At 41.9% G+C, this 22,721-nt stretch overlaps 1 protein-coding gene across 1 annotated transcript in view; it reads right to left on the minus strand.

The window, feature by feature from the left end:
• The window catches only part of App (amyloid beta precursor protein), a 219,551-nt gene that overhangs the window by 75,428 nt on the left and 121,402 nt on the right, over positions 1–22,721 (minus strand). Inside the window, 2 exon segments of the mRNA XM_052741067.1 lie at positions 386–519; positions 16,491–16,658. Of these exon segments, the coding sequence (XP_052597027.1) occupies positions 386–519; positions 16,491–16,658 (302 nt within the window).

Consider the following 22,721-nt stretch of genomic DNA (forward strand, 5'->3'; position numbering starts at 1 on the left):
GCAATTACAGCAGTTTACTGAGTAAGCTGCCTCCAAACCCCCACCTTTCCATTCTTTAAATAAATTTCACCATGCACATTTAAAGTATATAGCCTATTATGGGAAATGCACAGAAAATCAAGTTTACCACAGTGTAACAATTAACAGCTGTCTCCTCAGCATGTCCACAGAGTACCTTTCTTTAGTAGAGAGACACAGTTTAATCTGTGTCACATCCTTCAAAATCCTCCTGTACTTGCTGGACACTATCGGGGAGAGCCCCAAATCCTAGTTTATGTCTTCATAGAAAACATTTCAATTAAACGTTTTGTCTAAAGATAGACCAAGGCAGAGGCAAGCCCAGATGTCCCTGTATTACAAGGCTAAAGAAGGGAATCCACTGTACCTGGGACATCCTCTCCCGGTGCTTAGCTTCCAGCCTCTCTTTGGCTTTCTGGAAATGGGCATGCTCATTCTCATCCCCAGGTGTCTCCAGGTACTTGTCGACGGCATCAGGGGTGCTGGCTGCTGTGGTGGGAACTAGGAAGGAGAAGGGAAGGCCGAATGAGAAGAGAAAGAGAATGCCCAATTGCTGTAAGAAAGCGAGTCACTTCGCAGGACAGAGAACTCTGTAAAAGAGTATACAGAGTTTGCCAGCGCTGCGTAAAGAAACACCCGGAGACATTTCACCACGGCTAGAGTGTGTTTCACCTCTTCAATGCACTGAGAAAAGGCTCATTTTAAACCACAGCATTAAAAATGTCTCGCCCAGACAGGCACTCCCAGGGCCATCATCACTTAATACGGCCATGTTTTATCAAATCCTCGTGCTTTGCTTGGCTATTTTGTAATTCAATATCATGCACTATAATTCCTGCAGAAACCAATGCAATCTGAAAATAAGGCTGTTGCAAAATTAAGGCACCTCAGTGAAATGGGAATTCTACACATTGTGTTTTAGACAGCTTAATTACAAAGCCACCCTTCATCAGAGAGTATGTGACACACCACGGAAAGAAATATAAACATCAATAAGCGCAGTTTAGAAACCACAAAAGGACATTCAGCCTTCACATATTTGGCAAGAATCTATAATTTATTACACTGTTTGTCAAAAAGACAGTAATTTCTATTTTGAAGTCAATACCGCCGCCGAACAATATCTGAACTATAGCATCCACTGTGCTGTTATGTGGCAATAGGGATACTCACAAAACCAAAGAATGAAGTACAAAAAAGATGTTCTATTCACGAATGAGTAGTGAGTAGCAAGAATTGACTATTTAAGAGTGTTAAAAAAAGACAAAGAACAGAGAAAGTTTAAAGAAGAATATGTCTCCCCTCTAAACACTAAATGACATCACCATCCTCAAATAAATGTTTATTCAGGAATATCAACCACCATTCCAAATATTCTTTTCACACTTCTCATCAAATTGTTGGAGTAAGAGGCCGGGGATGTAATATCCCCAACAGAACTTGAATGAGAAGTCACAGCTAAGTCTTCTGAAGCTAGACTCTTGTGTACATGTTTCAGAAAATGACTGGAATTAAAATAAAAGGTTTGACCATGTCAACAGAATCCAGAATTCATTTTGCTAAATAAGAGAAACATACATTCTGATTTCTTTCCCTCTTCTTTGGTCATTGGTTAATCATTTATTTTTCAAAAAGTAAAAGCATCTGTCCAGGTGTGGCATTTGAGCAGAAGCGAGGAAGCCAAGGCTTGTTCCTGGAACCTTAAAGAGCTGCGCCCATCGAGCTGGTAAAAAAGGGAACACTTGCCTAATGGGGAGAAGGAAGGAAGGTCCACTCAGGACTCTAAATTAGGCCCAGGTAGATGTGAACCTAAGACACCTTAGGTACCATGTGAACCTGGTACCAGATGGTACCAGGGCAAGTAACGCCAGCACTCTGAATTCCAGGATTTTTATCTAGTGGTGACAACATGCCTTGCCTCCTACAATGAAGTGCCAGTCACACAACGTACTTCATGCACGCCAGTCCCTTTCCTGACTCCTTTATGTTTTACAGAAGTCTTTTATGTTAACTTTAAGAAAAATCAGATGCACTTATTTCTAATTCACTGAAAATAAATTAGAATACAGGACTATGCAATGTCATCTACAGGAAAAGAAACACACGTTTTTTTCTAGAAAACAAAACTAAACTTAGCCCACATGAAACACTGAAATGAGTAAAATATGTGGTTTATTAACCTGAATGACTAAAAAACGATTTGCAATTTTAAACACTGTCTGTAAAAGAAAAGATATCCAAACAAATGAATTTGCTCGGCAAAACCTCAAGCAAATCAATACACATGTGTTTCTTATCTACCTTCTCAAAACTTGCTTCCCCTAGACCTAATCACTTTTCCCCTCTTACTGGCCAAGTGAAAATGATAAGTTACAGTAAAAACCAGTAAATAAAATGCATCAGGCTGAGGTGACCAGGCAAACTGTGCTTTGCATTTTGTACAGCGGGGATGCACTGATGCAGACAGTCATCTGCTGTAAGTACAACCAGTATGCAGCTCCCCTTAGAAGAACATAGTCTGATTGGCCTAAATTGAGATGTAGGCCTGTAATACTAAGAATAAAATAACAATCAGGAAATAAGCATGTAAGGTATGTTTAACCTTTAGTAAAGGTTATTTCAAATATACTTCTTATAGGCACATGGAAATCAACACATTACTTTATTACCATTTATTCTGTTTCATCAAGATAATTTATATCTGAAAGAGCTACCGGGTGCCCAAGTCAACTGTCGTTTTGGTGTGTGTGTGTGTGTGTGTGTGTGTGTGTGTGTGTGGGTGTGTGTGTGTGTGCATGCACACAAGGGTGCTTCTGTATAAGATTAACGTTAGGATCTGAGGGCTAAGACAAGTTGACTGTGCTCTACAGAGAGCCTGAACATCACAAAAAGCCAAATGAAGAAGGTATTTGTGCTTTCGGATTCTTGCCTGCTTGACCTGGGACATTGGTTTTTGGCCCTTAGACTGGGAACACACTGATTCCAAAGGCTTTGCTGACTCACCACCTTACAGTCTCAAACACTACAAACACCATAGAGGTCAATCCTCAGAATCAGTTCCTGGTTATTTATAAGGATGCACGTTTATAAGAATGTGTACACACACACACACACACACACACACACACACACACACACACACACACCATTTTCCTGGAGAAAAACCTAAGGAATACAATTTTTCTTCAAGGAAATATTGTGAGGAGTCCCAGGTACAACCTACTATTGGAGTTTAAGGGAAGTTCCTTTATGCTAAACCTTCATCTGAGTTGGTACGGGCAAATGAAATGATCCTGTATTTAAACTGCCTGGCAAACAGAAGACCATTCAGCGAAGGTGACAGTGATAGCACACGTTGATATTTTAGTGAAGCTAGTCTTTGTCATTGTTCTCTGGCATGGAAGCACCTTAAAGAACCACTCAGAGACCTCAGACTCTGTTGCCCTAAGTCCCTACATCTGAAAGCCGTTATGCTCCCAGGACCAGCTCCTGTATTGTGACAAAGCCCACCTCACGCCAGAGTCTTGCCAATGCATGTCCCACAGGCATTTCTTCTGGGGAAAGGAGTGGCCCAAACAATACCAGTTTCTTTTTGTCCCAGAACACAAGCAACAGGAGCTGTATTCAGGTCACTCAAAATAGGCCACTGTAGCCACTCCAAAAGTGGAGACAACTGGCTTTGGGAGGGTTTATTTCTGCTGGAATGTTTATTTAATTACTTTGTTTGTTTGTGTTTTACACACACAGGGTCTTCTCTTAGCCTAGGCTGGCCTCAAACTGGCAATCCTCCTGCCTTAGCCTCTAGCCTCCAAAGTGCCCTTGCCACATAACACTAGGCTTTTTTTGGTTTTGTTAAAATACAAAAATGAAACAAACCTTTGAGTTTTCTTAGAAGCTATAATATGAGCCTAGATTTCCAATGTAGCGAAATAACTATCACCTCTTTTTATTACCATTTATTGTGCTGGGCATATGTATTTTCATTTAATATGATGGGAGTAAAAAATACCCCATTTCACTGTGTAGAGGATAAATTCAATATCCTAAAGTAATCGGAATATGAATTCAGTATGAGGTGGACCACAAAGGGGCTAGACTATTTTCTGAGTAAGAAGGAGCTAATTTATCCACACATCCAGGTCACTGGAAAGCAACTTAGTTGGTTTATCTTTTTATTGAACATGACTTAGCCAGGAATATGGTTTGTTATGAATATGCCGGACTATTTCCTACTGAATGGTTGTTTTGCTCTGAACTCTGGTAAATGACCTCCAAAAGAAACAGGTTATAAAACAGCGGTCACAGGGACACAGCTGGAATACTCACGAATTTTCCCCCGAGGCTCCTACTCTGACGTGCCCACTCCTGACTTCTGTAAGCAAGCTGGGGAGAGGGGTATGGCCACCCTTCTACAGAAGGTCTTCTGACTCAAGGGCTAAACACAGCTCCAGGGTGTGACTCCCATATCCCTAATCATTAGTGTCGCCAGTATCCAGTATCTGATGCACAGACTGCTAACTTTTTAAGTGACCCTCTTACTTAAAAAACACAACAGTAAACAGAAACAAAACAACAGAAAAGCACTGCTAATTCACAGTACAATATTGCCTAGGGATGAACACCCTACTTCCAAATATTCAGGGGCACCCTGCATGTTTAATGATATGTATATAGGAATGAATGTATGTACAATCTACCTACCTACCTACCTACCTACCTACCTACTTACCTACCCAGCATCCTGCTTGTCATCAGCAAGCATGGTATCATACTTTGGATCAGGAATGTCCCCCAAGATTCATATATTCACAGACTGGTGTACTGGTTGGTGCGATTGGGAGACGGTGCAAACCTCAGGAGGTGGGGGGCTGGAGAGATGGAACAAGTCAGTCGGGGCATGCCTCTAAAGGTCTTACTTTGTCCCCTCTCACCCAGTCTTCTCTTCCACTACCATAAGATGAGTGGCTATGTTCTGTTACCTGCTTCCTGCCGTCATGGTCCCAAAACAAAGTTGTATGACCGCTATGGAAAAAAAGGCAACAGTGAGATCAAATAAACCTTTCTCCCATCAAATTGGCCTCTTCTAGTACTTTATAAGCACTTGGAAGCTGTCATAACTGGGAAGCCAGAGGCATCTGACACATTTAGGTGGCGGCTCTAGTGCCATGAATGTGCTTTTTCACTTCTCTTTTATTCTCCTTCCCAGGAGGGTCTCAGCTCCTACCACATGCAAATCCCGTGGACAAAGAGCAGTGCCTGGTGGTATAATATCCTAGCAAAGGAAGCAATCACTACACACACACACACACACACACACACACACACACACACACACACATTAAAAAAATGTTGTTAATAATATATAATTTGCATATGGAGGGGGAAAAAGGAAACTGGAAGACAGGGGAGCAGGAGGAAAAGCTGTGCGAGCAGGGAGGCGACAGGCATTCAGCAGGTGTCCAGACAGAGCCATAATGACGAAAGGGACATTCCGACACTTGATGGCTAACTGCAGAAGAACCTGACAAGAAGATGCAGAAACTAACAGAGAGGTCCTAAGAAGTAAGAATGTCCGCCAAACTCCAGGGTAAGCAAATGATGAGGCCACAGTGGAAACGGTCGGGGTGAAAATGGCGGGGACAAACCAGAGGCCGTGAAGCCACAGGGACGAGCAACAGAGTGTTTGGGGGGGTCAGAAGGAATATAAGATGTGCTCTTGAAAAGATCATACAGGAGCTGAGGACAGGGCTCAGAGGATAAGAGGGCTGACTGTACAAACATAGGGTCTTGAGTTTGATCCCCGAACCCATGTAAAAAGCCAGTCATGGCTGTGTACGTGTAATCCTAGGAATGTGGAAAGGGGAGACAGGATCAGGATGGAGGCTTGCAGCTGCCAGTCTAGCTCTTAGGTTTCATGAAAGATCCCGTCTCAAGGAAATAAAGCGGAGAGTGACAGAGCTGGACGCTCATTGTCTACCTCTGGGATCCTAATGTGCATGTCTATGCACACTCACACACATATGGGCATATAACACACACACACACAGACAGACACACACACACACACACACACACACACACACACACACACACACACACCACTTCTGGAGTCCTGCTCCCCTGCTTTCCACATACAAGAAGGAACATGGGTGTGTCTGTTTCTTATGATAAAACTTTGTTGCCTAAATCAAAATCCTAAGAAGCTGAATATTATGGGAGCAAATTTCTTCACACATGTGAAGGTCCATTTCACTTTTAATAATGACACACCAATGCAGCACCTACTGTATATTCTTAGGTCTTCTCAAGATCCACTGGAAGTCTGTTTTCCGAGTGGTAGGGAACAGGCTTGCTTCTGGTTTCTTAATTAATCTCGGGAGAGGGTATGGTCTCTCACAAACCACCCCATTCCTGAAAACATGGTGCCAATTTCCATACTTGTTGTCCCTTGAGACAGGCCTCACCATGCGAGGAAGTTACTTTAAAACAGAGTGAAACTCACTGAGGTTTCTTGGATGTGGGTGAGATCACCCTGAAGCTTAGGGGATTCAAGAAGACCAACCATCAAGTCAAACTATACAGACAGTGGTTTCCATCAGTGTTGTTACAACTTCCTAATCACTCCACAGTTTAACTGTCCTTAGGTACAGACATGGTTCCTGGGTTCCCTATAGATACCAATCTCCAGGATGCCCACATCCCTTACGTATATTTGGGTATAACTCGGAGTATCTAATGGACACTGTCTTTTTCCAGACTGTTTATACTACTGAAGACAATGAAAATATCAAAGGGAGCAGTTTTCTTGACATATTGTTTGAGGACCAATAACAAGAAAAGTTTGTACATGCTCAGTACAGAGGCATTTTATTTGACTCATGGTTGGTTGACTGCATAGATAAGGAAACCATGGGAACTAAGGGCTGACTGGACACCAGTTTATTTTCACAATGACAATTACAGATATTGTAAAAAACCTGTCCCTACAGTTTTCATATCCATTTGATTCCTCAATCTCCAGGGTGACATTATTTTTTTTTTAAATTTTGACTTTTACGTTTACTTATTTTATTTTGCATGTGTTGTGTGTCATGGTACATGTGACAGCGCCATAGATAATATGTGGGAGTCAGTTTTCTCCTTCCACCAATATGGGTCCTGGGGATTGATCCCAGGTGGTCAGGTGTGGCAGCAAGTGCCTTTAGCTGCTGAGCCATCTCACCAACCTGGTGTGACACAAATTTACAATTATGATGGAGTCATCCTACCCTCAAACGGTAATGACCTTGACCACCTAGACTAGAACACAAGACAGAAGGATTCCTAAACAGAAGTCCATGAATAGAATCTAGTCGATACACTAACACTGGCTCAAATGAAATCTGGTGATTCCCTCCCACCCACTCCCCACCCCCCAGATGAGTTGAGATAAAGTAACTCATCTCTACACCGCGGGCTAGGGAAGATCACAGTGAAGACTTATGCAACTCACTGCCATATCATTGAAAATGCTATTTGATTTAGAGCTAGTAATGCTGTCACTGGAAACGGCTACAAGTTATGGGACATGGCAGTGTGGATAATTTATGTATGAGTGAAATACAGACCTGTAAAGGAGGATTTTATGGGAAAATTTAATCTCGGCGTGACAGGGCTTTCAAACTGCCACCTCCATTTAAAACATTTTTTTTTTAAAAAAAAAAAAAAGATTTCTTCATTTCTCTAACTTCAAAGTAGCTAAAAACTCTCAGGGCATTCAAAACCTAAACACTGATCATTCTTACTGAGTTTGAGATAGACAGGCCATTCATAACGGGAAAATAAATGTTTGTGATCTTTTAGTAGGACACTAGATTTTAAAGAGGAACAGAGGCGCTGTGCCTCATGTACCCTCTGTCACAGTTGTTTTACAGCCAGCTCTGCCTCGGTTGCAGGAGAACACTATCCACGCACTGCGGTGATAAAAACGTAATCTACGCTGTGCTTACTCTTCGCCAGCCACGCTACATTTCTTTTTTATTTCTATGGACTTGTACTGACATGGTTTTTTTTTTTTTAATCAGATATGTGAAATGGATGTGGAAGCATGAATGTCAGCATTATTTTTTATTAATATCCATATTCCCTGCATTTAAAAGGTATCTTCAGGCTGAAGGTAAACAACAAATAGACAAAAAAAAAATGTGTAAAATAAAATAAATAGTAACTGGAAGCCAGAATGGCTTGATCGTAGGGTACTGTGTCTTGTTAGTGTGCTGGAAGCTTCCTCAACTTCATTACTAGTGGTTCATAAAGGCATGACCATCCATGACTGCGTGATACTTTATAGACGAGTTCAGAATGCCACTCTTCACTTTCATAGAAGTCCAGATAGTGCTGATGGAGCCTGGACTTCTCTGGAGGTCTGAGAGATAAGACCAATTTCATTTTACCCCAGACTTCCAGAGCAGTCTTTCCCAACTCACGCATGCTCTCTATGCTGGGATTTAATTCTACTACATCCCTCATCTCACTAGTAAATTACTGACTGTGGACCACTTAGATAGCCCTGCTAGAGTCTTGGTCTTAGCCACAGCACCAGCACACCTAGGTTGAAAAGCAACCTTTGTATTAAAGCGGATGTGTGTGCCTGTTGGCTGCTTTTCATTTTATTGTAATTTTTTTTAAGGTGTGTGTGTGTGCATGCAAAGACAAGAAGCCAGTGGAGGATGTCTTCCTCAGTGGCTCCCTATTCTATTTATTTTTAAAGATGGTCTCTCACTAAACTGGGAGTAAATTCATTGGCTAGGCGGGCTCTGCTCCAGAAATCACCTGCCTCTACTTTCCACTCCACCGCTGGAGTTACAGATACCTGTATTGCAATCCCTGACCCTGCATGTAGATACTAGGGGTTTAAACTCAGGAATGCATGCTTACATCACAGGCACCTTACCACTGAGCCATCTCCTCAGGCCACTGGCTGCTTCAAAAAAAAAAATAATGTGTCATGGGGACCACACATTTATTTATTTACTGCTGGTGGCTGTAGCACTCTGTAGATGTGATAGTGAATGCACAGCCTGATAGAAAAGCATGGCCAATCCCTTAATAAAACTATTCCCTCCTCCCCTTTAGCAGTGACCGTACTACCTGACAGAAAAGCCTGGCCAATCCCTTTCATAAAAAGGACCCATTTCCACACCTTTATCAAGTAGCTAAGGGATGGAGCACGTATCTGATAAGCTTCCTCTAATACAGTAAATAGCTTTTCTCAAAAAAGAGCCTAGCAAACCAACAAAAACAAAAGCTGGTTTGTGAAGCAATTGAACCGCTTGCCTTCTTAAAAATTTTAATCATTACACTTTTGAAAAAAACTTTTAAGTATTTCTGTGCATCCAACTCCTGGATTTCATATTTTTCTTTGTGATAGAATTTTACTACCACTCCTGGGATATATAATTTAATGCAGGACTAGATCTTTAAATAATAATAATATTGTTGTTGTTATTTTGTATTTTATTTTTTTGAAATAGAGTCTCATTATGTAGTTTTGGCTGGTCTGGAAGTAACTCTGTAGACTAGCCTGCCCTCGAACTTGCAGAGATTCACCTGCTTCTTCCATTTGAGTTCTCAAATTAAAGGCGTGCAACCAACATACCTAGCTCAATAATTACTTTTAATATAGTTTGGCAGTCTGAAAAAACTATCATAGTTCTATTACTGGTATTAGACAATGTGCCAACAGAAATTGATGCCTTCTATTTCACAACTTGAAGAACGAAAGGAGAATGATTAAAAACAACAGTTCACATCTGGCCAGAGACAATGGCTGAGGGTTACATTGGTATCCCTGAATCATGCTTGTAGAGTCACCCAGTGTATGCAAATCATAACCTCCTGATACAACAAACTAACAAGACTCCTAGATCAAACCTACGTGTGGTCAAAGTCATCCTTTTGCCTCCTTTAACCACGTATAGGGCCAGACCTACCCCCACGTGCTGTAATCAAGGACCTAAACACAACGCCGAGACACAGGCAAACAGAGAAACAAGGCTCCCAAGCATCTCTACAGACAGCTGCTCTCAGAATGGGTTTCAGGAAACCAGGATGAAACAAAGAGGGGAAGGGGTGTGGAGGTGAACCAGGAATCATGGGGCCTGCTGGTTTATCTTCTGCACCCACAGCAGCTTACACTACACTACACTGCCACAGGGCCTCCTGTCTGTGGAACATGTATCTATATATGAACCTAGTTATACCTAGTTGGGGTGGAGAAAATAGTAAACCTTTTCACAGAGGTACTGTGGTAAACTGAAGCACAGTGAGAAAGTGGGAGAGCCCGGCAGATCTCTGGAGCCCACAGGCATGAAGTGATTTGTGTACTCCACTTCCTGCACATACATAGCCATGTGTGGAGAACTGTTAGTTATCATAAGTGGAGAATGGCATATAGATGGGAGGGGTCTGGGACACTGCTGAACACCCATAGGTACTGAATGGACTATCACATTGAATTTTCTGGAACAAAATGACAAGTATATGGAGGCAAAGAAACCTTTGTGCCAATGTTTACAACACAAAGTGACTAGAAACGGGTCACCCTGTGGGCAGCTTGCTCAGAGGGGGTCAGTTGGCTAAAAACTAGCATGGTGATCTTTGTGCACATCGCAGAGTTTACCTGCTTGCCTTTTCAGATTCAGTCTGAGAGGGGACGGTATGTGGACAGGCAATGCTCTTCTCACATTTGAGACAGAAGCTGGTCAAATATTTCCATAATAATTCTGTTTTATAAACGCTGTACTGTAGGGACTGGAGGTGAGGCCCGTGGATCAACGGAGAACTGACCTCAGAAACAGCTAACACTCAGGAGGTTCTCTACCTCAAATGGAAAGACGTTTCAAAGAGATACGAACCCATGTTTTCGAGTAAATGACAACTCTTCAGTCTCACGTCCCTCACTTACATTTGTGGTTTAGAGCTCTGTGAGGGCAACGGCAAACGGTAAGTGTCCTGAAAATTGTGATGCTTTTTAAAGTTGTTATTTTTTTTTATGGCAAAAATTGAAAGTCTAGCAATGCCTGATTCAAGTAATAAGTATTGTCAGGAAATGATTCATGATGGGGACCCAGTGCACAGTTCTTTAGACATGTAGTCTTAAAGCAGTTCAATGGAAGAGCTTTTTCTAGCCCACTTAGCATTTATTTTTCCACTAGAAGCCCTTCAGACAGAGCATCTATAAAAACCAACTACCTCTGAGCAAAGCGATGCCATTCAATTAACTCTAAGCGGGTGAAGGAGCAAAGTGTAAACCTGCGTGGTCTGATGAACAGGCTGGCTCCCCTTCCCCTTCTGCTCATTTTTTTTCCCTCTGAATTGAGTCTGCAATCTGCATTTGACCTCCAGGTGACCATGACTTTCAATTCAAATGTGTGGCTTTGCTATAAATAAGGCAGCAGAGCCACCTGGCTATAAATAACTAGAAATTATATGCTTTCGCCCGTATGTTGGTACTAGCCCTGAAAAACCCTTCACTTGCTCTGACTGAATAGTCTCTGTAGGGAGACAAGAAATACAGCTGACAAAATCACTCCATCCTCCCAGGATGGAAGGGTGTCAGGGTCTGAACCACACTGCAAGCGGAAGCAGAAAGGGAGACTTCTAATTTCCGTCGGGAAAAATGGTATGTATATTTTATGAAAATAAATTCTCAAAGAAGGCTTATCAATTAAGAAAAGTGAAAACTGACCATCTTTTCTATACTGAAGGAAATAAAATAAAATTGATGAGAACCGTCATTTTTAAAAAGGATGAGAAATGGACATTGCTGCTACTCACATGCCTGGCATTGCTGGGGAGGGATGCGACTATTTTTCAGCTTTTCCCTGTTTCCTCTAGTTTTTTCAAAATGTGCTTTCCGAACGTCAGAAACTGTCTAACCTAAAAGATGTCAGAACCAAATGCTGAGCCATTTGGTGTGGACCACAGCCAGGGTGTCATTTATGTTTCCAACACGGTCCTCCTGTGTCTGAAGCCTCCAGCCAACTCATGAAGTGCTTGAGGCCTTATTTCTTCCCATATGCACAGAAGATGTGAGGAGAATGCACACACATGGGCCAGAAAAAGATCTGCAGTCTTTGGAAATCTGGGGACAACGCAACCCACACAAATTAATGTTCGAGAGAAAAATTTTCACCATAGCAGGATATAGGTTTACTGTGTCAATTAAAAACATTTCAAGTATTATCCCATCATTTGCATTAACTGGACTATCTTATTTGAGGCCATATTGAAAACTGATAGTGTAGTATGAAATCTTTTGCAAAGTATATAATCATCTATACTATATCTTTAAAAATGCTTTTATTTATTTTTTTTAATCAGCTTTGATGTTAGGATTTTCCCACCAGGATAATGATGATAAAAGTGAGTTTTACTTATAAAATATCTAACTGAAATTGGGTCTCCTCTTCAGGCTTCACTAAGTATTAACAATATAGCTCATCCCTAGAGAGGGTGAATCTATTTATAAATACAGTCTGAATTTTAAAAATGAATATTGATGTGTTTGATACCACATTTTAAAATGAAATTAGACTGATTTGGCAACCAGAAAACAAATACTGTTAAGACCAGGAGTCTTTGGTTGATGCAATGCCTTTTTATAGGAAATTTCTTTTCTCTTTCCTATCAACAAAACCTTAAGTGGAGCACCTCATACCAACTAACATTCACTCTGGGAGAGAAGAAGGGTAATCCTGAAATTTAAGTGGCTGACTTCTCACCTCCTAATTGTTGTCATTTAACACACAAAACTGTAAATGTGCATACAAATTTGTCTTTGATGCACAACATTAAATTTTAAGGGAGGGGATACCTCTATTAACAAATATGATTTCATTAAATATGGAATGTTGGCAGCCTTAACTTGTGCTAAATCAGGAAATACTATATGTATGATATTTCATGAAACTACACAAATCAGAAAGGATTTTGATCAGAAATATAAGTAGTTGAAGTCGACACTCTCGTCCCACATCCGAAGTTGCCTGGTAAAGCTGGAGGAAATGAGGAGCAGGGCAATGGGAAAATCCTGCCTACTAAAAGGCACCTGGTCAAGAATCACGAAACCCAGGCAAAGCAGGTGATGACAGCGAAGGTCACATCCAGCCATGCAGCACACTCCTTCCCTGGCCCCTCCCCCACGTCAATGACAACATACATTTAACAGGATCTCGGGGAAGAGGTTTGCGTGCAGTCTTGAGTAAACTTTGGGATGCTATGGAGAAAACAAGAGAATAAACAGAAATGGAAACATGGAGATGATGGCAGAAACACACTCACACAATTCATTCAAAACCAAACAAACAAAATGTGGGAAAAACTGTTCAACTGAAAACAAGACCTCAGCAGGGAAGCAAAGGACACACAGATGAGATTTGCCCCCAGTGGAGACTAGTACCGCAGAGTGCTGCATGTGCTGGCGCTGTCTGTCAGGACATCAGGAAATCTGCTGGAGGAATTATGGCTCTCTTCTCCCTCCTCAGCACCAATTATCCTGAACTCCCTTCAATGCCTTCCTCACAGCAGCTTTTCCTGTTCACAAGAGATTTCTGACTCCTGGCTAGGCTATGTGATGAAGCTTCATTCTCCGCTCTTGACTATCTGCCCATGTGACTGATCCGCAACCCCTCTGTTCTCTTTCCTCCTTTTTCAATTTTAATTTATGTGTGTAGTGCATGTGTTTGTTAATGCCTGTGTGTACGCATACAGGTGTGTTCGGGTGCGCGCGCACACACACACACACACACACACACACACACACACACACACACACACACACACACGTGTGAGAGGACCAGAGTTATCTTCTTTGATTGTTGTTCACCATATTGCTTGAGACAAAGGTTCTCAACGAACGTGTAGGCAGGTCACTGACTGGCAGATTGGCTGCCCAGCAAGCCCCAGGGATTCTCCTGTCCCTACATCCCAAGAATACAGACTCAGGCCACAATGCTCAGCAGGTGATGGAGACCCCTGAACTCCGGTCCTCTGGCTTGCATGGCAAAGTTTCTACAGACTGAAGCATCTCTCAGCCCTCCCGTCCTCTGTCTTCTTTCTCCATTGGTTCTGAGAATTGAACCAGAGTCTGGCACCTGCTAGGTAAGCGTTCTGCTACCAATCTACATTCCCGGCTGCTTTCTGGATACTTTATAACCCGACCCTGTAAGAACTAAGTCAGAACTCCTGGCCCTCTCTCATAAAACCCTACTGGAAAATCGTCCAGTAAAGTGCACGCATCCCCCCAAGCCCTGATAAAGGTATATGATGTTTGATTCCCTGCCCGAAGTGTTCAAATGGAAAGAGCATGAGGGGAGGGTCACAACAGGATGGGTAAGAAGATTGTGTCCAAATCCTGAGGTGAATTCATCTCTGCTAATAATATAAAGCAAACGTCCTCATTGCCAGGAAATGCTGTGACATTCCAGAAAACAAACCTACCTTAGGGAAAGGGGAAAAACTTTAGAACTTTGCCAGGAAATCCTCACCTAGCACCTAAACCCTTTAGAGTATAGCAACAAAGGCCCTTTCTTCCAAAGGCTCCCGGCAACAGAATCCCTCATTGCATTCCATGTTACCTAACCCAATGAAGCTCTGGGTGAAAATGAGGGTGGGTATCTTGAGCGAGGCAATCTGCTCTCATCCACTGAGTCCCCACACTTGTTTCCACAGTCGACTGAAGTGGAGTCATCTCCTAGGAGACCAACAAGAACTTTCCAGGTCCCATCCAAGTACCGGCTACTTCATGACTTAAGGTTAATGGAGCAAATCTTTGTTGCTTTGCTTGATTTTATGATTTGGCTGGAAAATTGTTAGGAATTTTCCCAGGTACTCCTGGGTAGGGATTGCCCCCCTGTAAATGCAGGAATAAAATGCAAGAATCTCTCAAAAGAGAAATGCACAACTACTAAGATCCTTGAATAATTAATATTTCTAACTTGTGGTCAAGAATGAACAAATACAGTCAAGGACTTAACTTGAAAGGCTATTAATAAAAGCAGATATTCCATGGATCTGAGACATGACTTCTTAAGGGAAATATTTCATCTTGCACTGAAGTCATCACGACTCCATATAATTGTTCCCTACAAGTAAAGAAAGCTCCATGTTCCAGAGAGAGACGCTGCGATTTATTTCCCTCAACCTTATGCCACTGAAAGTGGCTAGCATTATTCTTTTGCATGCACTTGTGAATTCACGTGTGAACGGGGCACACTGTAGATCTCATGTGGCAGCTAGAGGTCAAACTCAGTGCCAGCATATGCTTTCCACCTTGTTGGAGACAGGGTCTATTTCAACTTGTTGCCCAGGCTAGGTGGTCCCCGAGTCCAGGTGATGCTCTTGCTTCTGCCTCCCATCTCCTTTTAGAAGTGCTAGCATTAGGGGGGTACCAGCTATGCATGTGGGTCAAGTGTGTTCTGGGGATTCGAACTGAGGTCCTCATACTTGCACAACAAGCACTTTTAGTAACTGATGCATATCCTTTGTCCTCTTCTACCTATTTCCAAGGTGGGGGGAATAAAAGCTTGACAAATACATATGTTCTAGGTTCAGGGAACAACGTGGACGTCTGCGGTGGTTTGAATGAAAATGGCCCTCATAGACCTAGAGAGAGTGGCGCTATTGAGAGGTGTGACATTGTTGGAGGAAGTAGATCACTGAGAGTGGGCTTTGAGGTTTCAGATGCTCAAGTCAACCTCAGTGTCTCTCTCTTCCTGCTGCTTCCAGATCCAGATGTAAAACTCTCAGCTGTTCTCCAGCACCGTGTCACCATGCCACTATGCTTTCTGCCATGATGGCAATGGACTGAACCTCTGAAGTGTAAGGGAGTTCCAATTAAATGTTTTCCTTTATAAGAGTTGCTTTGGTCATGGTGTTTCTTCATAGTAATAACTAAGACAGCATCTCAGGCTGCATGAGTTATTCAATCAAATTTCATTAACAAAATTAAAAAAAAAACACGTCATGAAATAACAAAGGAATTCACTACAGCAATCTTGTCAAGGCAACTGAAGCTTCGTAAGCCAGCTTCTAGTGAGAGACTATTTGCACATGTGTACATGCGGAAACATGAATGCATAGGTATTTGACAGACACAGAGTATGAATGTGCAGGAAGGACATACGAAGACAAAGGCTGCTCTAGCCCCTTTGGAAAGAGAAGCAGTCAGAAGCTCCTGCAGGTTGCGAGAATGATCTACCACAGCTATCAAAGAATACATCCAAGACCATGCTTTATTAGAAATAGATGAAGAGATGTGCTCATGACCGTGGAGACGTCTGGCAATTAGAGAAGTTGACAGAAATGCGGTTAGTGGTAGCAACAGGCCCATTCCCAAGAACAAGGCGGGGGAAAAATCAATCTGTCACAAAGAGCAGAGTCAGTGGCGAGAAAGGCGAAAGGTGGCGAGGCCGGAGGAAGGGTCCACTTACAGACGCTGCCACACACCGCCATGCAGTATTCCTCCGTGTCAAAGTTGTTCCTGTTGCCGCCACAGCCGCCGTAAAAGAATGGGGCGCACTTCCCTTCGGTGACATCAAAGTACCAGCGGGAGATCATTGCACGACATGGCCCGGTCTCGGCTTGCTCAGAGCACACCTCTAATCAGAGGAGATGTGGGGAACCACATTTAGCATGAAAAGGCACCTTCTGGCTGTTCATGTACATACTTACTCATCTTAAGCTCTGACCTCCCCAGTGGTTACCGGGGCTGGTCTTTGGTAGCACCTATTACATCTTCACTGAGGAATTTCATCACCTACCCAGACTTCAGACTCCCCTCTCACACAAAACAGGACATTAATGTGTAGGATGCAGCAGCAGCTAAAGGATTTTTGGCTAGAGGCAAAAAGACCTTTTTCCTGATGTAAGGATAAAAAGTATCTGCACAAAAAATTCGCTTTAAAAAAAAAATCTCTTAAAAACAAGTTTGAGCCAACTGTGAAGTAAAAGGATGGTTTGGGTTGTGATGCTGCCCGCAGCTTAAGCTCTCAGCAACTTCTAACTGTTTTCTGTAGTAAATGATCATCTAGACTCGTGCATAATTAACCACATCCATTTTTAATATTTCCAGTCTGTCCACTGATTAAACCTGAAACCGTATGTGTTATCTGTAAGAGTGGCTGACAGTCAATCATGATAACTCTAAGAAAAATTTTATTTGTGCATTTTTATCTTACCCTTAGCCCATAATGTACTAGATAGTAATATATAGCAAACAACATTGAAATTTATAAACATATACCACACATTATTTTACATTAAAACACACTTTACCTGTCAGTCTGTCTTGCTACTGTCCCCAAAATCAGTTTCATAATCCCCCTTGGCTTAAAATACAGTAATCCAATCAGGTGCATTTTAAAAGTTGATCACGATTAGAAGTCAGAACTCTATGGACTTCCTGTATTACCTGCTTTTGCTGGAAGTAGAACAATAGTCCCATGTCTTTTGGGGGGTTTGCTCCCCAACCTTGCTAGCTGACCCTTCATATATGTACATCTTGTTTAGACTCGGTTTTACTAACTTGCCCAAAGGGAAAATATCTTTCTAAAAGATAAAAGCTGTGTAAAATCCAGAGCCCCTAGGTTAGAAATAGTCAGCATGGGGAAGAACTGTAGACTGTTGAGTCCTAAGAAGATAATTAATCTCTGGGTCCCAGCAACCAAAAAGACCATCCCTATACTGCCCTGGAATACTCCAAGGTTACATAACTTGCTTCAAACAAACAGAAAAAAACAAATCCTCGACAGCAGCCAAAAGAAACTCCCTGAGACCTGAAGGGAAGGATGCTCTGGAACCCACTCCTACCTCATGGAGTATACCTTTTAAATTTTCACTTTACTATACCTACCTTCAACTGCTACTTTCAACTACTATTATTCCATGTCCTGCTCAATTGTCTGTTGGAGATACTATGCACCTGGATATTGTATCCCAAAAGATGCACCACCCAGACCTCCTGTCAATCAACACACCATAATCAAATAAAGACAAAGATCTATAAAGAACAGACAAGCCTCGGGCCTTTGCCTCAAACATGACTAAGGGGGACACTCTTTGTGTAACAAGCATGTGAAACGGTTCCAACCTTCCCACAGTTTCACAAGGACACACCTGATTCCAGGAGCCTCAGATCAGTGTCACACATCACCAAAGATGCCCCATTCCATGCTCTGAAAGTCCACGGCCCCCAAGCCTAGCTTTTGAAATGGCTCCTTATGGAATTCTGGCATAGGATAAAAACTGGCTGGCATCTTGATGAAGGAACCCCATCATTTGGTTCTAGCATCCCCAAATTAGACTGGTACTCTAAGTAACAAAAAGAAAATTAGTTGGGGGAGGTGCTTATCAAGTGAGTGACAGCAGCTTCTGGATGGCAAGTCCACATGTGGGAGTCCTGGGAAGCAGAGTCATCAGCATCCTCTGCCTCGAGGTCCTTATCATCTATTTCAACTGGAATGGATACTTTCAGAAAGGGTTTCACTTTGTCTCCCCCAGCAATCTCAATATATTCCTGTCAAGAGACAGCTCTCACTAGGTATCCAACTCCGGTAGCCCTGTTGTGGGCCGCCTCTTCTTCCTTTTGAGGGCTGGAATTATACACGTATACCACCATGCTTAGCACCCTGGTTCATGTTTCTAATGTGATAGCGCTCCCCATCCATCTCTTCTTAGGTTGTATTAATGTCAATATTAGACCACGGTGCCTTGCACTGGACTTGGAGTGTGGCCACAAGAGGAAAAGAAGTTGTGCATTTACTGGCATGGCCCTCAGTCAACGGAGCCTGGGAGCAAAATCTATCCACACTGATCTTCAGCTTACACCTCTCACAGCACTAAATAGTGAGGTCTCCTGCTGCTTGTCTGCCCCAGGCCCTCCAGAGTGCTTCATGGCTCCCGTACAGGGGGATGGTTCTCTGAAGCTCGCTGAGTAACAGTACCAAAACTCTAAGCACAGGTTAGGTAACGGGATAAAACAATGCCAAACGCATAGTGTGTGTGTGTGGGAGAGGATAGGGGTAGGTCTGTGGGAGACTGAAAAAACTGGGTTGAAGTGTATCCCTCCCTTCTGCACCCAGCAGACAGCCAATGGATCACGCTGCTTCTGGTACCAGAGTTTAATGCATAGAATTAAGAAATGTAGATTCTCAGATTCTGAGGGAAAAATTCTCAAAGCACGATTTTCTCCACATTCTGTCAAACAGGCTTAATTAAACACAATATAATAGACATAGATAATTCAAATGTACTTCTTTGAAAATCCCCTATTTTGTACTTTTTTTTCTCTAATTGTGGAGTAGAAAGACAATACAGTTGACTTTAGGCAAAAATCGTTACCCGTCTGACTTAACAGTGAAATAAGATGAAAAGAAAGGCGAAGACATTCACATCAGCAGTACTAAGTGTGTTGACCATCAATATTTCAAATAAATTTCATTTTGCAGTCTACATTCAACCCACCAATTACGGAAGAGGCTGACTTCAGTGTCATTTAAAACAGCCCTGATCCAGGTGTGGCAGTGTACACCTGCCCATCCCAGTTCTTGGAAGACAGAGGCAGGAAGACATTGATAAGCTCAAGGCCAGTCCAGTCTACACAGCAAGTACTAGACCAGCAGCAGCAACAACAACAAAGAACAAACAAAAACAAAACAAAACAAAACAAAACCCCCAAAGATTTATAATACTAACAAAATAAGCATGCAAAACTCTTTTACTTTTTAAAAATCCCAATTAAGTTATGGGGTTAATTTGAATACTGCAACATAATAACACTCCAACAGCCTAATTTATCAGACCCAAAACTGTGTTCTGTAGATAAATTTTGTTTGATTTTTATAGATGAAACACATTTTAAATCAACACATGAGAAAAGTGGTTATTCTTAAAGAATGTGCTTTTTTCCAATGCTAAAATCACATACTTCTAAGAGAGAAATTTCATTCATCATGTGCTGTGAATATTAATGAGTAGTCATAAAAATAAGATAATAACTCTATCAGGAAATAAATGATCAAATATTTATTATCTAGTAATCATATTGTACTAAGTATAATCATGCAAATTAGGCCAGTAAGCTGGAGCTGAAGTTTTACGGCAAGTCTCATGTTCCAAATATGGGGGAAATATCAACAAATTACACAAGTAGCTGTGCACCTTATCGAAGCCACAGACTCAGGAGGAAGACAGGTGCCGATTTGTGACAGACGTCTCTAGCACAATGGTTCTCAACCTTCCTAATGCTGCGACCCTTTAGCACAGTTCCTCATGTGGGAGTGACTCCCAACCATTAAAACTGCTTTCGATGCTACTTTGTAACTGTAACTTTTATAAATCATAATTTAAACATCTGTGTTTTCTGATGGCATTAGGCAACCCCTGTGAAAGGGTCATTCGATCCCCAGAATGGTTGTGACTCAAAGGTTGAGAACCATGGTAGCAGGTGTCCTCAGTTGGCTAGGCTTTGTACTTAAATGTGCAGTTCTCTGTCATTGTAATTAGACCTGACCTGATTCAACATCTCCCTATGCAGGAAGGTTTCTTATAAAATGGCACCTGAAGGAGATGGGCCTGTAAAATGAGTTTTACACTAAGCAGTGCTCCTGCGCTGGTGCTGGGAGGGAGCATCGAGACCGTACCACTATAATGTTTCCTCAACCTTGGTTTCCGTTTCCTGTTTGACACTCAGCGTGGTACCAACAAGCTTTAAACTAGAACAAGGTAAGAATGAGGTATAGCTCGTGTCATGGAGAAATCTGAATGAGGGATTTGCCAAGAAATTGTGTTTATCTGGAAAAAAATAAATCGTAGCATTTGGCTACTTCCTTCGTATAAATATCCCACCACTGGTATGCCAAGCTGCAGTCTTTATGACTCCCTAAATTCCTCAGTCCTGTAATAATTAGTTTTCACAGTCTAGTAAGGATTGACTGTGCCACACAGAGAAAAACCAGGATACAAATGGAAAGCCACTAGACAGGAAAGCTTTCCCTCCTTGTCTCCTCTTTCTGGTCTCTAGACCAAAACCCTCAAAACACAGAAGGCAGAAAATGGTGCTAGATCTTTTTCAAAATGTGGTCCATGAGCAGCCACGTCCCTCCCCGGTGGTATAGGCTCAGTTAAAGCCATGAGCGACTCATGAACAGCAAGGTTTGAGAAGCGCCATGCAACCATGTGGTGAGTGTGGGAGGGCGTGGTTTTCCTGCCTGTGTTTTGAGAGGCAAGGTCTCATGACACAGCTCAGGCTGGCTCGAAACCCTCTGATCCTCCAGTCTCAGCCTCCCAGATGCTAAGATTGCATGTGTGAGCCACTGCGCCCAGCTAACTGATTTAAATGTCATTGAAATGTATTCTGTTAAAGATACAATATACAGTCACGTCACATCCTAAAAGCATCAGAGCAGAGGAATTGGTACAAATTGGAAAAAAGTTCTGGTTTATTAAAAGAAGTTCACATATATGTGGGAAATAGTAGATAAAATATACATTAGAAGATTCTTAAAATTAAGAAAAATATAGAAATATGGATAAACTACTTTTAACCAATTATCCATACATATTTATCCCACTCTATACAATCAGCTGTTTTTAAACAACATCAAAATAATGTCAACACTTCTGCCTTAAATCCAATGCTGAGATAATAATTCTCTTATATTTTAAATCTATGAAAATGTCTCTTCTCCAAATTGTGAATTCTAGTGACCATCTTCCCATAACTCACCGAAGCTTTAATTTTTATTTTGAAAAGAATAATGAAAACAAATAAAAATCAAGTAATAACGAAACCTGAATATAGTTTTTTTTTCACAGCATTTTTCTGGGAAGAAATGCTAGATGGCACCAATGCTCTCGAGAACAGAAGAATGCTTCCAGTGAGTTGGGGTCTGGAAATATGACCCTGTCTGAGGAAGACAGGGCATGGCCACCTCTCCACAGTAGCTGGCTTCTTGCCAGTCTCCAACAGAAAAGAACCCACAGGTTCAAACTGAGAACAGTATCATTCCCACTTAAAATCTAGATGATAACCAAGGTTTGCTTTTTATCAGAGTGTATTATGGAGAATGGATTCTAACCACCCAAACCAAGAAGAGTTTCCTCCACACTTCACAGCCTACATGGTAGCACATATTATTATACCAGCCATGGTGCAGGCCAGTAATCTTAGCACATGGAACTGAGACACAGAAAGATCAAGAGGGAGTTTTAATACACACACACACACACGCACACGCACAATGTATGTCATATTTTAAGTCGTTTCTTGTAGTTTCCTGTCCCTAAGCGTATTATTAGACTGTATTATATACCTTATCTAATATTTGTTTTACCTTACTGTTAAATAGTGACTTAGCTATATTTTTGATGTTTCTTACTCATTTTGTCCTACACAATATGTTCACTGCCAACCTACCAAGTGTAAAACACTGAGTTAGGAGTTTTAGGTCACATTCTGGTGAAGCCGAGGACGGTTTACTTCAGTAATCACATATTTAAACTTTAAAAAAAATCAACTGATTACTGTGTGTGTGTGTGTTTGTGTGTGTGGAGTGCACCTTCATGCGCTTGTGCACGTGCCCCAGTGCTGGTGAAGGGGGGGGGGGTGAGTCCTAAGCATCACCTGGGAAGAAGACAGTAGGGCTGCTAGTCAGCGTATGATG

This window comes from Peromyscus californicus, unplaced genomic scaffold, assembly GCF_007827085.1.
Source record: "Peromyscus californicus insignis strain IS unplaced genomic scaffold, ASM782708v3 Scaffold_16__1_contigs__length_79575227, whole genome shotgun sequence".
Classification (NCBI taxonomy): Eukaryota; Metazoa; Chordata; class Mammalia; order Rodentia; family Cricetidae; genus Peromyscus; species Peromyscus californicus.